This window comes from Gossypium raimondii, chromosome 8, assembly GCF_025698545.1.
Source record: "Gossypium raimondii isolate GPD5lz chromosome 8, ASM2569854v1, whole genome shotgun sequence".
Lineage (NCBI taxonomy): Eukaryota > Viridiplantae > Streptophyta > Magnoliopsida > Malvales > Malvaceae > Gossypium > Gossypium raimondii.
In genome coordinates, this window is record NC_068572.1 from 4,283,829 (window position 1) to 4,301,860 (window position 18,032).

The window sequence follows — 18,032 nt, forward strand, 5'->3', positions numbered from 1 at the left end:
TGTCGTCCCCCATTTACGGCTACGAAATCTTCCTTGCATGCTAAGTGGAACGAATGCACGAATATGAGTTCTATCTAATGCTCCAATACAATCTTTAAAATAAGGATAAAACCTTGAATTGTTTCTAATTTCACTAGGAGTTGACTCATCAGGTAATCTAATAACTAGTATATACAATTTCAAAATAGCTCTCAATACAACCCTAAAGTAATGGTGAACTGTCGGAATTGATCTATAATATCTAGATCCAATCACTCGAAACCTTACATTATGACCAATTATATGTAAAATATAACTACTTGCTCCCTAATATCGACAGATTTAGACGATTGTAACAAATTATTCGTACTAAGAGTATCATATAAATTAAAAAAGGCGATCGGTCTCATCCTTATTATATCAATGCAATGTTGGTCACCACTATATAAAATACTATTAATATAGTTTTCTCTTTCATAATCTCGATTCACACGAGGGCGAGAAGCAATTTCCTTCCAAGTTTCTAATTTTTTAATCCAAAGAGCCCCAAAAGCTAAAATTGAAGCCACGACTCCGGCAATTGCCATTTGATGTTGATTACGATCCATCTACACAAAATAATGCCACACAAATATGTTTTAACTACTACAAAAGATGCAAGATTTTCATAAGATCACATAAAGTTACAATGACTAAAAAAGTGCATACATACATATCAAGCTAATTATAATTGCCCAATAATAATTTTTTGAAAGTAGCACTTAAAATATATTGATCATAGTTAATACAATACTTCAATTGGTGCAAGAGTTTGTTATATATTATTAGGTTATCTTTCATGTAAAAATATAAAATATTTTTATTATTTAAGTTATCATGACTTAAAACATATTGATCATAGTTAATAATATGTTTTTTTAAAGTTACCATGACGTAAAATATATTGATCATGTATTTATAAAGAGTTTTAAATTATAATATGTTTCATGTATTTAAAGAGTTTTAAATATATTACCCACTTGATTAGAAAAAAGCGCATGAAGATGAAAGTTACAACTCTTTTGACTGTCAGCAACCCTTATGGAATGGAAAAGAAAATTAAATATATAGGATGTTGAGCAGGAAAAAAAGAAGAAGACCAAATTGTCACCAATCATGAATTACCCACATAATAGAATCAAACATAAACAGTTAAAACCAGTTCTGAACAGCAAGACAAACAGTTCTGGTTTTTGGAGGCAAAAGGAGGTGGGATGGGGGTTGAGCAAACACCTTGGGCAAATATGGGGACAAGTTACACTTTAAAACATCCTGGTTTAAGTGTTTTAGTCGTTCGGTGTCCTTAAACTTGGGCAATGTATTCAATTTTTCTTTTATGAGGCACTCATTCAAGCAAAGGCTAAATTTGCAGCCATCAAATCAGTAACTACTGCCTAAGAGACCATCAAAAATCAAATCTCAAGAGCAGATAACATTCAGTTTAGATAATGGAATAGTAAATGAGTGCCTCATAAATAGCACAAAGAATCTATCAAAATATATTCATTTCTTGCAGTTGAGAAAAAACTAGAAACAAAATCAACACCACCTTTAGTAAAGAAAACCAAATTGATAAGAATCCAATAATATCAGTAACCATCTTTATCAAAAAAAAAAAAGCACTTCAAGTTTACATCATTAAGCATTTCAAGTAATTCAAAGAATTCCAACATTTTAAAAGCCAATGAACATTTTACATTTACTCCTATTAACTAATAAAACAAGACAATAAATTGCAACAATCTGATAATCATGACCATCCAACTAAAGCACCTTTAAAAGCTACAAATGCAGAACAGGTTTCAACACTTTTTAAGCTTCCAAGTTGATTGAATAGCCAGAAATTTAAGAACAAATCAAGGTTCTTTAGTTAATCAATTCAGCGTGATTGTATTGTAAAAACAAAATAGATATCTACAATGTATATTTAAATTTGGACTTCATTTAAAAAAAGAAAAAAGAGGAGGCTTTTATTGAGCTTGACCATGATAAGGCCATGTAAATGCAAATACAAGTGTTGGAAAAAAGGTGAGTAAATGAACTGGCTGGAGCCAGCATGCACATGGACCCCCTCTTATTCATCACCCCACCCTCCCAAGGTCAATCCATTCCCACCTCTTTTCTAACTTGCTTATTTTTGTCACCTCCTTATTTATTTCTACTTCTATCTCCTTCAATATTTTCAACATGGCAGTTGCTGACTTTTAACCATCTATAATGTATGATAAAATAAGACTGATATTCTTCTAGTTAAAAAATGTATTCTTTTTTATAAGAATGTAAATGAGACATTGATCTCAGCCAAAATACTCATACTTTTCTCCTTCCTTAAAGCAGCTTAAAAGATTTGTAAAACATAAACTATTGGTGGCCTAACACCTCCATCACCTTCAAACGTCATCGCCTCTTTTTATCTTTTACTTCTCTCACTTACAACTTTGGTTATACAAAAAAGGTTGTGGATTTTTTAGATCCAACTGCGGGGTGTCGGCGGTAGGAAGAGGCAAGAGTAGCCATAGTTTTGTAGTTTATACTTTAGATGAGGTTTAGTGTTTTCTTTAACAATCATCACTAAATTTATATGATTGAAGAAGAAGGAAAGAAAACTGCCAAAGAATCTAAATTCCAAATGCCGGTTCTAAATCGACCAAGTTGGAGGTCAAGAAAACTTACAGATGAAATTTAGCAAACATTGCAGAAGCTATATAGCATACGCATGCATGATGGGGTGCTAAAGTATCCAAATTACCCATTTTCCAGTTAACCCAGAAACTGATTTGTAGAAAACTACCCATTTGCAGAAACCCTTAACAATCAAAACTGAAATTACAAAATAACTGAAATAAAAACTCAATCAAAGAAACAAAAAAAATAGATCAAGAAAGTAGAGGAGGAAAAACATAGAGGAGGAAAAACAGCAGAGAAAAGGAGGAAAGGCACACCCAAGAAAAAATCACGATGAACAAAAATAATACACAGAGAAAAGGAGAACAGAACCTGTTGATAACCCAAGAAGAAGAAGCACACCGATGAGGAGGAGAGGTGACGTTGATGGACGGAGAGGAAATGAGGAGGAAATGAGAGGTTGAAGCTGTGTTTTCCGGAAAATGTATTACGGAAAAAAAATCTGTAAGACATTTTACGCAAAGAAGGGCTTGATTTTCCCGTGTTTTGAAGTTACTTTTCCGGAAAATCAATTCCTTTGGTCAATCAAACACCGTAAAAGAGGGAAAATGTTTTCCGGAAAATGAAATACGCCAATTAAACAGACCCTAAATAACAACTCAAAATTAAGAAAGATTGTATGAAATTGTAATTCCATATCATCTTTATCCATTTTCAATAGGAAAATGCCAAATCAGATCCATGACCATAAAAAAAGTTAGCAACAAAATTGTTTATTTATAACATTAATTAAGCAGTAGTGTTTCTTCACAAGCCATCTGCAAGAGGGTACATAAGCAAATAAAAAATATCAAGGAACGGCCCCTATACAAGTACTCGCATGTATAGTTTATTCCAATTCAACTAATTAACTAATCTCTTTTTGACTTTCAAAGGCGTGACATTGCAAGAATCTGTTCATGACCCTCCACGTGATATTGAGGAATTTCTTTATTGACTTGCGTAGACTTCTTCTCTGTAACTTGGAATGTTTTGGCCATAGCTCTTAGCTGGAATTTCTGTATTTTCCCCGTTGAAGTTTTGGGCAGCTGTGATAGAAACTTCACCTTCTTTGGGATCATGAAGTGTGGGAGGTTTTTACGGCAATATGATATGATATCGGCTTCTTTCACGTCGCCTTTTTGGCCGGTTTCGTTCTCTCTTAATGATATAAAAGCACAAGGGCTTTCCCCCCACCGTGGGTGCGGCATTGCAACCACGGCTGCTTCTAGAATTCTGGGATGTTTGTAAAGAACCGATTCAAGCTCGACGCTACTGATGTTTTCGCCTCCGGATATGATTACGTCCTTTGATCGGTCTTTTATTTCGAGGTACCCATCGGGGTGTATAACTCCCACATCGCCGGTGAAGAACCATCCGTTTTTAAAGGCTTTGGAGGTGGCTACTTCGTCTTTGAGATACCCTTTCATGATACTACTTCCACGCAAAACGATTTCCCCTATGGTTTTCCCATCGTGCGGGACACTTTCCATGGTTTCCATGTTCTTCACGTCTACATCTGCTAACGTCAGTACGCTAATTCCTTGTCGGGACTTGATTTTCGCCTTATGTTCTTCGGGTAAATGGTTCCACTTGGCTTGCCATTCGCACACTAAAGCGGGACCGGTGGCTTCTGTTAGACCGTAAGCATGTGTTACGTGGAAACCGAGGTGTTCCATCTTCTCGAGCAATGGGGCTGGAGGGGGTGCACCGCCGGTGAGTATTTGGACGGGAGAGGAAATTTCCCGGCGCTCGTTTAGTTTGGCTTCGAGGAGGATGTTGAACACGATGGGCGCGCAACACATGTGGGTCACTTTGTGGGTCGCTATGCTTCGGTACATGTCGTACGCGGTGGTATTGCGTATACATACATTGGTTCCACCTCGTGCTGCGATTCCCCAAGTGAAGGTCCAACCGTTGCAATGGAACATAGGGAGAGACCAAAGATAAACAGGCTCATTCCCCATTTCCCACCCTAAAACCAAGGCTAAAGTGCTTAAATAAGCCCCTCTGTGACTGTAAACAACCCCTTTGGGTTCGGATGTGGTTCCGGATGTATAGTTGAGTGAAATAGGATCCCACTCATCTTGTACCTCAATGGGGACAAATCTCGGATTACCCATTTGGATTAGCTGCTCATATTCCAACTCCCCAAGTCGAACACCCGTGGGGGAGTCTACATCATCTATGACAATCACCAATGGCATCGATGACTGCCCTTGTTGTGAATCCGCCATCAAAATCCGAAGAGCCTCGCTAGCCAACTGCACATACTGATAATCAACAAACAAGGCCTTGGCCTCAGAGTGACGAAGAATGGTGGCAACATTCTTAGCATCCAGCCTGCTATTAATGGTGTTGAGAACAGCACCAGCCATGGGAACAGCAAAATGCATCTCATACATAGCCGGAACATTAGGAGCCAGCACAGATACCTACGAAAAAGACATGTTTTCTAAACATCAATGAAAAGAACAGAAAAACACTAACATACATACATGTAACACAAATGGCGATTGAAAGAAACTTACAACATGGTTGTTAAGTATGTTGAGAGAACGTAAAGATGAAGCGAGACGACAACACCGCTCGTAGGTTTGACGCCAAGTGAAACGAATGCTCTCGTAGATGATGGACGTACGATTAGCATACACACTGCCAGCCCTTTTGAGGAACGTCAAGGGTGTAAGTGGCACATAATTTGCTTCGCATTTCGAGAGTTGGTCCATTCTAAATTTTTTTGAAAGATTGGTTTCTTTTATGAACTCTGTTATTTGTTTGATTGAGAGAAGAAAGAAAAAAAAGATGGAATTGTGAAGGAATTAGGATGGAAGGAGTAATATATATAGGCAGGGCAAAGAGATTTTTATTAAAAAAAAAAAATAAGGAGTAAATTTTTATTAAGGAAACTGATAGGGAAATTGCTGAGATATTGCAAGGCAATTTAATTTTATTTCAAATTACTTTAATGAAGATTGATTAACTTAGATTTGGAAATAAGGATTGTTGAGTTGACCCAAACTAACCAATGCACGTTCACACACACTGGCCCCATAGAGTCTCAAGTCACTATCCCACTTACTATTTTCTCCTTCGGCTTTGAAATTGGATTATGGGTTTCACCATATTGTGGGGCTGCTTGAATTTCCAACCGATGCTAATGGTTTTCGTTTTGTTTCCATCTTATTCTTTCCTCCCTCTCAAATTAGTTGCTTTTTTATTTCCTCGAGGTTGAAATCTCGTTATGTTTCGATTGAATCTTAACTCGATTGACATGGGTATTGTTATACTCCTATTTATGGATTATGGGTAATTCCAGATATCATATAAAAAAGAATAGATATGATCAAAACTTATAATGAGATTGTTCAAAAACAAAATCTCCTCCCATGAATTTCTCCTAAATTTTTTCTTCTTTAAATATATAAAACTTTCAAACGTTTTTTGTTCTTTATTGATCAATTTAAGTTATGTTAATTAAAAACATTATTAATGATGATTAACATAAATGGTGCTTAGTATTTATTGAAGATGTTAATGCTTCATTTGAAAAAAATTATGAATGTGGTATGTTTTATTTTTAATGAAAAAACGTACATATGCATACCTTTATATATAGAAGCTATGAAGAGGTTCCTATATTCAGCACACTACACCAAAACAGGTCTTTAGCGGCGTTTTTTTAGGCATTTAGCGGCGCTTTTTAGCGCCACTAAAGGTATTTGCGGCACTTCCACAAGCGCCGCAAAAAAGGCCGCTAACGAAAACGTCGCAAACGTTTGCAGCGTTTTTTTCTAAGTGCCGCTAAAGAACATTATCTTTAGCGTTTTTTTAAGCCGCTAAAGAACATGTTAGATTAGCGCTTTTATAAAAAACGCCACTATTTTTGAGATTTTTTATATTAAATTTTCATTTTTCACCTCCTCAGTAGCAACCAATCAAAAGCAACCAGATCTAAACCACCAAAAGCAATAAATTTATATAATATTTCAACTTAAACGAATAAAATAATATTAATATCAATAAATAAAAGTGAATTCATATTATTTTTGCAAAATGTTAAATGTTAAAATGATAAAATATTTATGCCATACACTATGACGGCGGAAGTTATGATGAAACATCTTCATCATAATCTGAAGTGCATTGAGTTCGTCAGTACTTTTGCTCTATTCGCTTCTCTCATTGTAGCCTCTGCTTCCCTCGCTGCAATTGCCGCTTCCTCACGCCTCGCTTTAAGTTGTAGCCGGAGTTCTTCATATTTCCTTTGAACCTCAATCGTGGTCGCTTGCATCCGAGCCATTTGGTCTTTTAACCTCTGAACTTGACTTGAGCACGACTCCCAAGCCATGTATTGTCATGATTTGGATCCAAAGTATTGGGTTGGGCTAACAAAAGATCCTTGAAATCGAACCCGACCATACCTTTCGGGACCCAAAACTTCAGTAATAATCCGGTTATCAATGTCTTCAAGATGAACAAAACTATCACTAGAAGCAATCGCCTTCAGACTCATACTTTTTATCTTTTAGTTTTTCCTAATAAATAAATCACATAGTTAGGAACGCAATATTATATATTAAAAACATCTGCAACATAACAATAGTCGCATTACAAGCAATGAATTAAACCATTAGAAAATAAACACTATAAATAACTAAAACAAGTCCAATTGTATTAAGTAAACATATCATTATTTCACCAGCGTCAGGAGTCATGGGAGATCCATCTTTCTTCCTATGTGTAATTTCAAAAAGTTGAAGGCGTCCAACTTTTTGACCGGACGACAGTTCCTACAATATAGTAGTAAAAATATTATTTAATAGAAAGTTATACATATTTGACAATATTAAAAAATTAAAAATACCTCCGCCTCAGCTACACATGCAAAACTTCTGGACCCGGCTGTGTGGGTGAATTTTGTTTCTGCCTGCTGCTTTTTCCAACTTGTTCACGATCCTACGTTATGAAACTTTTAGTACGTAAATATAAAATACTATAAACCAAAATAATTACAATAGTTTTGAAGTACGTCATACCTCGCCTTTCTTCGAATGCCAAAATCTAACCGCATCTTCCCATTGGTACCTCAACATACCCGGCGGGACATTTTGCAATTTCTCATCGAGGGTTGTTTTTGTCTTATAATAAATTTTCTTCAAAGTACTTTTATTGTCTCTCTATCTTTTTCCCAATGCCTTCTTTACATAAGCATCCGAGACCTCTAAAGCAAACCTCGCCTACAAAAAACAAAAAACAAAAAACACAAGTTAATAAAGTAAATATAAATGAAACTATTTCCCAAGCATTACAGATGACATTAACATTTTGTTACCTTAATATTATCGAGGGCTTGGTTTTTGTTGCTATCGGGCATTTGATGCCATGACTCGTAGTTAATAGGCAACATATTCGGATTTCGTGCTAAAATGCCCATGTATCCTGCTAAAAGTTGAGCTTCTAATCCAACAGGCTGACCAAAACTGTTTCGTCCAACTTTGACACGCTCGACTGGATCTAACTCGTATAACTCTCTAAGTAGTGTACGTCCTCGACCTCTGCGCGTCCTACCATTTTCAACTACAAATGGTATATTATAATATAAGAATTTGAAAAATAAATCAACTATAAGTCAACACGCATGTAAATTAAATGTAAAATTACTTTGAACTTCTGTAGGATCCTCAGCTGTAATCGGAACATTCGAAGATCCAATTGCTGTCTGTTGTTCAATACTATTTGTTTCTGTCGAGTTTGGGTCATTTTGAACAATGCTTCGCCTTAGAATTTTTATTCTAGGCATTTTATTTGCAATACATATAAAATAGTTGACAACTTAATAACTAATTACAACAATAACAACACATATAAAACAATTGAAATATATAATAAGACCAAGATTTAAAGTATGATATTACATATAATTAAGCAATCGTAAAACCTTACTACATCATTATTCGTAAATTTCTTCATCGGTATCCTGATGAACCCATTGAAATTGTGCACTATTACAAGGGATATTATCGTTTAAGTTTTGTTCTGAAAAGGGCAAAGTTTCTTATCTGTCGTCGATGTTATCTCTACTTCCACTGCCCATGTCAAACAAGTCTCTAGGGATATTACGGTACAACGTACCAACCCTCATCAGTTGGATCTTTTAAGTAAAAAACTTGTTTGACTTGAGATGAGAATACATACGGCTCATCTATCAGTTGTTGTCCTGTGTGAATCAATCGGTCAAAGTTCACCATTGTAAAACCAAATTGATCTTGCTTAATTCCACGAGCTGTATTAACATCGGCCCAATCACCTCGAAATAAGACAACTTTCCATTTGCCGTAGTAATCCAACTCAATTATGTCAGTAAGGTGTCCGAAATATTCCACATTTCCCTCGATAGGATTATTGTCCCTAGCACTAGCATAACTTGTAATTGCAGAATTGACAACTATTCCACAATTTTGCGTTCTCATCAACCTCTCGCGATATTTTGTATGAAATCTGAATCCGTTGATGAGGAACGCACTATATCTTTTAACCACTCGATTTGGACCTTGGGAGAGCCATTTAACTTCGTTGTTTACGTTCTTCCCACTCCAAACCTATTGAATGGAAAGTAAACTGAGTAATTAAAAATGTTATGAGAAAACATTATTATTTGTAAGCGGAAGCTCCAACTGCATACCGTTTGTCTTAACCATTCATAAAAAGATTTTGTAAACAACTTATTGATATCTCGATGTTGTATTCTTCGGGAGCGCGAACGAGATCTCAATATTTGTTTGTACTCACTATGTTAAAAAAATGTTCACTTTGTTAGAAGATAAACAGTTATTAGTTTGATAAATATTTATCAAATTTGTAGAATTTACTTTCGTAAAGGTTCCAATGATTCGTGGTGAAACAGAATATATCGATGTGCTTGTACCCACGATAAATGATCTAATTCTGCAATTTCAACTTTGTCGATTTGTTCTCCAAAACTTTGGAACAAATAAGTATCGGCTAAGTTATGGTCCGTGAGTCCAGCATTCCTATTTGGTCTGTTTAACCTTGTTTCAACATCTTCCAAATATCTTGAGCAGAAGGTCATACATTCCTCTGCCAAGTAGCCTTCAGCAATCGATCCTTCTGGATATCGCTTGTTGCGGCAGTAAGACTTTAATTTGGATAGGAACCTAAACACAATATACAACATTTCTTAATTATTGAAACTAAAGGCATAGAGGTGAATGAAGGAAAATTTTTGAAAATTTTAATTAACACCTTTCTATGGGATACATCCATCGATAGAAAACGGGTCCGCCAAGAATTGCTTCGTGCGGGAGATGGATTATCAAGTGAACCATAATGGTGAAGAAGGAAGGTGGGAAGATTTTCTCCATGTTGCATAAAGTCAAAGCGGCTCGATCCTGTACCTTCTGAAGTTCTTGAACATCCAAAACTTTGCCACAAATGGCTTTCATTATGTTGGATAGTTCAATTATACAAGACGTCACCTTCTTGGACATACAACATCGTAGAGCCACTGGCAGTAAATCTTGCATCAAGATGTGATAGTCATGTGATTTTAGCGAATATAATCTTCGATCTTTAACACTAACACATCGAGATATATTTGATGCATACGCGTCTGGAACCTTTATATCCTTCAACACCGTGCAGAACACTTCTTTTTTCGTCTTCGACATTGAAAAAATAGAAGGCGGCAATCGATATTTCCCATTCGGAAGTGGATTGGGATGAAGATCAGGTCGGATTCCCATTTGGACTAAATCAAGTCGACTCTGAAGATTGTTTTTTGATTTTCCGTCGACATTCAAAATTGTACCCACAATGTTCTCGCAGACATTTTTCTCAATGTGCATAACATCAAGATTGTGTCGTTAAAGGTGATGCTCCCACTAAGGCAACTCAAAAAAAAATACTTCTTTTTTTCCACAAGTCTGCCTCATTAGGATCGTCCTCTTCATCAGAGTCATCATCAGCTTCATCATTTGATCTTCTATTTCTTTGCGTGTTTGGCGGTTGGTGTCATTTGATCTTCTATTTCTTCATCAGCTTCGTTCATGTCATTAAGTAGCAGGTAGAACTTCGCCGCTTCTCTATTCGGCTCTTCATGACGTACACTACTTCCCTGTTCGGTAAAAGTATTTCCACCAATATTACAATCATCAGAGGTTACAAAGTCCGCTGGGAACGACTGGACACCATGATTGTGCATATTAAATGCATCCCGCAACATACCTTCCATGTCATCCCCTCTATCAGACTGATGGTAAGCAGTATCAGGATAAGTTACATCCATCATTGAAGAGGAAGTACTAGGCGGGCATTCTCCATGAAATAACCATTGTTTATAACCCCGAACAAACCCATCAACAATTAGATGCTCATATACAACCTCACGATAATGCCAGTTTATGTTGACACAATTCTTATAGGGGCAAAGAATCATGTTCTCTTGGCTTGCGTATTGAAATGCAAAATTTAGAAACGTCTGTACTCCATTTCGATAGCCGTTGCTTACCCTTGACAAATTCATTCAAGACCGGTCCATTTCTTAATTATTGAAGTCTGAAGTTGACAATTATTTGCACGGGTAAGTTAAAACGCCAGATATAACTATAAATGAGTTATGTAAGTTATGATATGATATATTTTTATGTATTATGTAAGTTATGTAAGTTGTGTATTATGTGAGTTATGTGAGTTATGTAAGTTATGGAAGTTATTTAATTTATGTAAGTTATGTAAGTTATGTAGGCTATGTATTATCTAAATAATGTAAGTTAGGAATCTTATGTATTATGTAAGTTATGCAAGTTATTTAATTTATGTAAGTTATGTAATTAGAAATTTTATCATAATATTATCTAAGTTATGTAATTCAAATTTGATCTTAATATTATAAAAGTAATCTTAATATTATATAAGTTATGTAATTCAAATTTTATCTTAGTATTGTATAAGTTATGTAATTCGATATTTTATCTTAATATTGTATAAGTTATGTAATTCGATATTTTATCTTAATATTGTATAAGTTATGTAATTCGATATTTTATCTTAACATTATATAAGTTATGTAATATTATATAAGTTATGTAATTCGATATTTTATCTTAATATTGTATAAGTTATGTAATTCGATATTTTATCTTAACATTATATAAGTTATGTAATATTTTATAAGTTATGTAATTAGAAATTTTATCTTAATATTATATAAGTTAAGAAATGTTAACTTTAATTTATGTATGTTATGTGAATTTTAACTTCAAAACAAATAAAAATAACTTTGAATTAACTTATGTATGTTATGTTAGTTTTAACTAAATTTTTGTAAGTTATCTAAAATTAAACTTAAAAATAAATTAAAAGTTTGAAATTTAAAAGTTATCTTAATATTGCTTTATAACTAAAATTAATTATTGCAAACATTCTTACATTTTCATATTTTACCATCTATAAATTTAAAAAATTATTACAAAAACATATCTAAATTTGTATTATAATATTTAGGTAGATGATAAATTGAAGTTGAGCAGAATGGTTATTGGATTAGATATTGATATTTATTAATAAAATTTAATATTTAAATAAACTTGTTATTAAATTAATTAGTTCCAAAATTAAAATTATATATTAAAAATGGAATTTAATTGTTTAGATTATTATTGTTATTATTTGAAATACATTATATAGTACTATAAAAGAATGTTTAAAAACTATTTTGCAAAGTTAAATTAAAAAAATATTAAAAAATTATTTTGCATTTTAACATGCCAGATGTGAACGACTATACCTATTTGCAATCACCATTTTCATGTCTACTGTATAAACAATGGATTGGCTTCAACTCAACCAAACAAGTATTAAAACAAAAATTGAAGAATACCCATTAGGCACCTTTGGATGAAAATTTAAGAAAAACGAAATATAGATAGAAATCACTGACAATCACCGGACCAAATAAGTTTTCAAAACAGTAGCACATCCGGGATTTATTTAACAGTTTCCCTTAACAAGCTCATAAATGAATATTGCTTTCAGGTCATATTATTTGTGGAATTATATTTCCATCAATTTGTTCCAAATCCAAAGGAGCAAAGCAGTGTTTAGCATAAAAGAAACACATGGTATGGTACCCACTATCAAACTAATCAAAAGCATCGACTAATTTACTCTCTGTTTCCCAAATTTTGAGCATGAACGAGTCGAATAAAAGTACCCCATATCAGAACCAAGGACACAAAGCTTGAAATAAAATGATGAAATTAATACCGAGAGCTTTATACCTTGGAAAGGGTATCAGCCAAAACTGAATATGGAGTCCGAAAAGTGTAATTTTAGCGCCTTCTCCTCGGTTTCAGCCTTGGAGCTTCTGGGAAAGTTGGAAGGTTGAAAGCGTCGGTAGATGAAAGAAATGAGCCGCTTTAGCCTTCACTGGCAGCGAGACGAGAGGAAAGGGAAAAAAACAGTTAGTTGCTTAAAAGGACGAACTTACCGATGGTTGCGGCATCGGAGACGGACGGAGAATGTGATGCAGCACAGGAGACGGCAGAGTAGCAGGTGGTCGGGTTTGGGAAATGGAGAATGTAGGTACTAAAGAGAAAGAAATGGACTCGGAGTTAGGTATGGCAACGAACATGAATGAAGAAATGAAAATGGGGGCAACTTTTGTTAGAAACTCGTTGAAAAATAAGAGCAACAAGATGATTCTCGAAACATCATATGTGGTGTGGAAATATGATTCAGGTAAATGGTGGTTGACTCACTAAGTTCCGTTGAACTTATTTTTGTGTGTTATGTTTCAGGTGAACTCTTAAAGGCTTGCGCCTGGAGGGACGACACCAGGGCTATGCCCAGGGAGTGGTGAGGTGAGCTAGTATGTATACATAGAAAATTGTTGGTGTGTTCGAGTTTGATTTGTTTTATAGAATTCTTTTACAAAAAAAATTACGATAGACCAGGATACCAAAATCACCATAATTGTAAATAAATTATCTGTGTATATTGATTAAATTTTCGTCTAGTTCACAATTACGTATTTCATAGGAAAGTTGTAATTAGGGGAAATTTTAAGGATTTGGGGGGAGAATGAATTTTGGGGGATAACTGATGGAGAAAAATGTCGGGTTCCAATTTTGGTCAGAAGGATGGAAAAAAACGACGCCACTAACTATAAGTCGAAACGCAGTCGTTTCATCAACAAATAGCGCACACCTGTGGCGTTTTTGAATAAACGCCACTAATAATACAGCAAAACGGCCTCGTATCGATAAATGCTAAAACATTTTTGCGGCGTTTTAATTAAAGCGCCACTAACTATAAATCAAAACGCAGTCGTTTCATCAACACTTACCTCAAACCCGTGGCGTTTTCAAAAAATCGCCACTAATAACATTTAAAAAATGGCAGCATTTCTATAAATGTTAGAACAATTTTGCGGCGTTTTAAGTAAAGCGCCACTAAATATAAGATCAAACGAAGTCATTTCCCCAACAGTTAACTCAATCTTGTGGCGTTTCCAAAAAAAGCCACTAATACCATAGACAAAACGACAACATTTCGATAAACATAACTACAATTTTGCGGCGTTTCATGTAAAGCGCCACTAATAGCAACGTAAAACGGCGCAGTTTTATTAACTCCCAATAAAACTTTGCGGCGTTTTTCAAAACCGCCACTACAGAGAAAAAATGAAGCGGCATTTCCCTTCCCGATTCTGAGGATAACTTCCCACTTACAGGATACAAATTTTGCAAAAAATATAGTCCACCAAAAGTATAGTCCTTTTGAGGCGTTTTGCAAAAAACGCCACTAAAATTTTGCATCAAAATGTAACGTTTTGCAGTATCAGGCACAAATTTTGCGGTGTGTTTTAAAAAACGCCACGAATTTCTAACCTTTTGCGGCATGCGGTTGAAAACGCCACTGAGAACACAAATCAAAACGCAACGTTTTTCCATTTCTGCAACAAATTTGCGGCGTTTTTCTATAAACGCCACCAGGAAAACGAAGTAAAACGTCATCGTTTTTCATACTAATCCATATTTGTGGCATTTTTTTACTAAAATGCCACTAATGCATAAACACTAAAATAAATTTAATTCCTGTCCTTTTTTATTAACCTTAAACCCTTAGAACCATAAACAGTAAGACACTAACTATAAAAAACTAAACCTTAAACCGTAAACCCGAAATCCAAATAATAAACATTAACCACTAACCTAAAACACTAAACATTAAACCCTAAACTCTAATATGATATACCCTATAACACCCTAAACTTAATTTAAACCATAAATATATATTATAAGTTACAATTAAAAGTAATTAAAAAGAATCGTATATTGCTTGTTTAAACACTAAAAAATAACTTTTCTTTATATTTTTTATCAAAATCCCTAACCCTTAAACCCTAATACCAGCCTAACCCTTAAAACCATAGTTAAACACTAAGACTCTAACTATAAAAACTAAACTTCGAACAATAAACTTTAAAACACTAAATATCTCAAACCCAATATAGCAAACCCTAAACCTTAACCTACAATATAGTACTAAACATTAAACCTTAAACTATAAAACCCCTTAAACTATAGCCCTTAAACCTCTTAAACCCTAAACCCCAAAATTTTTTAATCAATATTAAGTATTGCTTCGACAATTCTTTATAAACATATATGACCTTTTACATTAATATATATCTATATGTGTATATACATGTACATCAATATCCAAATGAAATTTTTAGGCGTTTAGGGTTTTAAGGATTATGTTTTTAAGGTTTAAGGGTTTTGAGAAAGCGATATGGCCGGCATCAATTTTAACAGCTTAATGGTAACTTAAATGAAAACTTCTAATTATAATTAATATAAATAAATCAATTAAATAACAAATAGAAAAATATTTATTTTGCGGTGCTTGTTAATAAACGCCGCTAAATCCCCCAATGCTAAGTAAAACGACCTCGTTGGGCTTAGGTTTTTTGCGGCGCTTTCCAAAAAATGCCGCTAAAGCCCTGAGCATTAGCAGCGCTTCTCCATAAACGCCGCTAAATCCCCGAATACTCAGAGAACGGCGTCGTTCGGCTTATGTTTCTTTGCGGCGCTTCCACAGAAACGCCGCTAAAGTACTAAACATTGGCGGCGTTACCTCAAAAACGCCGCTAAGTCACCGAATGCTCAGAAAACGACGTCGTTGGTCTTAGGTTTCTTTGCGGTGAATTCTCAAAAATGCCGCTAAATCCCTGAGCTTTAGCGGCGCTTCATAAAAAATGCCGCTAAATCCCCGAATGTGCGGAAAACGACGTCGTTCGGCCGAGGTTTTTGCGGCACTTTATAGAAATCGCCGCTAATGCTTATTCTTCAGCGGCGTTTTCCGTAAAGCGCTGCTAATGCTTATTCTTCAGCGGCGTTTTCCGTAAAGCGCCGCTAATGATTGATCTGGAGCGGCATTTGTTATCAAAACGCCGCTAGAAACGCCGCTAAAAGCCTGTTTTGGTGTAGTGGCAATTCGTAAAAATATGCACCAATTAAGTGAATTGTTAGGAGCATAGAAAAATTGATATATATATATATATATATATATATATATATATATATAAAATTAATGGTTGGAGGCTAAATTTCTATTCGACTTTTAGTTAATTTTGTTTTGTTTTAATATTTATCAAGCATGTTTATATTTTACATAAAATATTTAAAGATATCGATATTGTTTATAGATTTTCTAACATTTCTTTCCTAGAAAGAAAAGGGTAAATTACACTAGTAGTAACTTAATTATTAAGACATCTTTTTGGTCATCCAACTATAAAAATTACAAAATGTTACTCAACTATTACTAAATTTCTTTTTGGTCACTCAATTATGAAAAGTTACAAAATAGTCACCCAACTATTCAATTTTATCTTTTTTAGTCACCATTGGGATAACGATGGCAATTTTTAAAATTGACATAATAGCAATTTTAACCCTCAACATTTATATATTGTGTCAATTTAGTCTTCATTCTAGGAAATCGACCTCAACATTTACACATTGTGTAATTTTATTTTATTTTTTTGCAACTTTGCTTTTCTTTGTGACTATTTCACCTAAAAAGCTAAAAAAAGAAGAAGCTAAATTTGATTTAAAATGTACAAAAAATAGAAACACTCAAAAATCCAAGATAATAATTTTCATCTTTTCTCATTCTTTTAAAGTTAACCCTTAATGTCACAAAAAACAGTGCAAAACTGCAAAAAAGAAAGACTGAATTACACCATATATAAATGTTGAGGATAATTTTTTTAGAATCAAGGCTAAATTGACATAATTTATAAATGTTGAGGGTTAAATTTGTTATTATGCACATTTTAAAAGCTGCCATTGTCAGCTAGTTGGTGACCAAAAAAGACAAAATTGATAGTTGGGTGACCATTTTGTAACTTTTTCATAGTTAGGTGACAAAAAAATACTAATAGTTAAGTGACCATTTTATAACTTTTAATAATTGATCGATCAAAAAAAAATACTAATAACTAAGTGACTACTTGTATAACTTACCCAAAATTTGACTTTCACTCCTTTTCAAATATATTTATTTGTTATTGTATTTATACTTATAATTTTTTCGACCAAAAAATTGTACCTATTATTGTAACAAAACAATTTATTTATTACATCCACTAAATTTTGACATCACGTGTCAAATACATTTAACTTTGACATCTTTCCAAAATGTTATATTGAAATAATATTTTTAAATAATAAACATTTTTAAAAAATAAAAATGTTAATAGTTAAAAAAAATGTGCATCATAATTTTTTTATTTCTTTAAAAAAAGTATGCGCATACAAAATTCATTTATTACGTTGTATATATAAGAAAAACATCAATTTAAATATGGTTATCAATTGTTGATTGACATGGGTATTGTTGTCAATACAGAAGGATGTGGTTACATTATCCTCCTATTTATGGGTTGGGGAGAGGCTATTGGTGTTCTAAACCTCATGTCAAATAGAACAGATATGATCAGAACCTATAATGAGATTGTTCGAAAAAAATGAACATCAATTTTAGCTATTTTTATAAAAAAAAAAACAGAATTACTTGAACAAATAAAAAGAATCATTTTTTAATTCTTATTTTTGGCTAATAACTAATATATTAACTAATAAAAATATAATTTTATTAATAAATATTGAGTGCAATGGTAAATTACGTTGCATTCTCAAGGAGAAAATGTTAATTCGAATCTTGGAAACAACATTGCTGGAATGGATAACCACGAATTCTGAATATAAACCGTAAAGCGAACAAAGAACATACCAAAAAAATATAAATAAAATTTT

At 33.8% G+C, this 18,032-nt stretch overlaps 1 protein-coding gene across 1 annotated transcript; it reads right to left on the reverse strand.

Moving 5' to 3' along the window:
• Positions 1-3,400: 3,400 nt before the first annotated feature.
• Positions 3,401-5,491, reverse strand: LOC105790398 (trans-cinnamate:CoA ligase, peroxisomal). The gene is made up of 2 exons (XM_012617973.2): positions 5,214-5,491; positions 3,401-5,117 (listed from the first exon to the last, which is right to left on the reverse strand). The coding sequence occupies exons 1-2, from the start codon at positions 5,409-5,411 to the stop codon at positions 3,573-3,575; spliced, it is 1,743 nt and encodes a 580-aa protein (XP_012473427.1). The 5' UTR covers positions 5,412-5,491; the 3' UTR covers positions 3,401-3,572.
• Between the last annotated feature and the right edge of the window lie 12,541 nt (positions 5,492-18,032).

Coding starts and splice junctions, on each gene's coding strand:
- LOC105790398 (XM_012617973.2), bottom strand. CDS start 5,411: ATGGACCAACTCTCGAAATGCGAAGCAAATTATGTGCCACTTACACCC. Junction 5,118..5,213: donor ACATACTTAACAACCATGTT/GTAAGTTTCTTT, acceptor TCTTTTTCGTAG/GTATCTGTGCTGGCTCCTAA.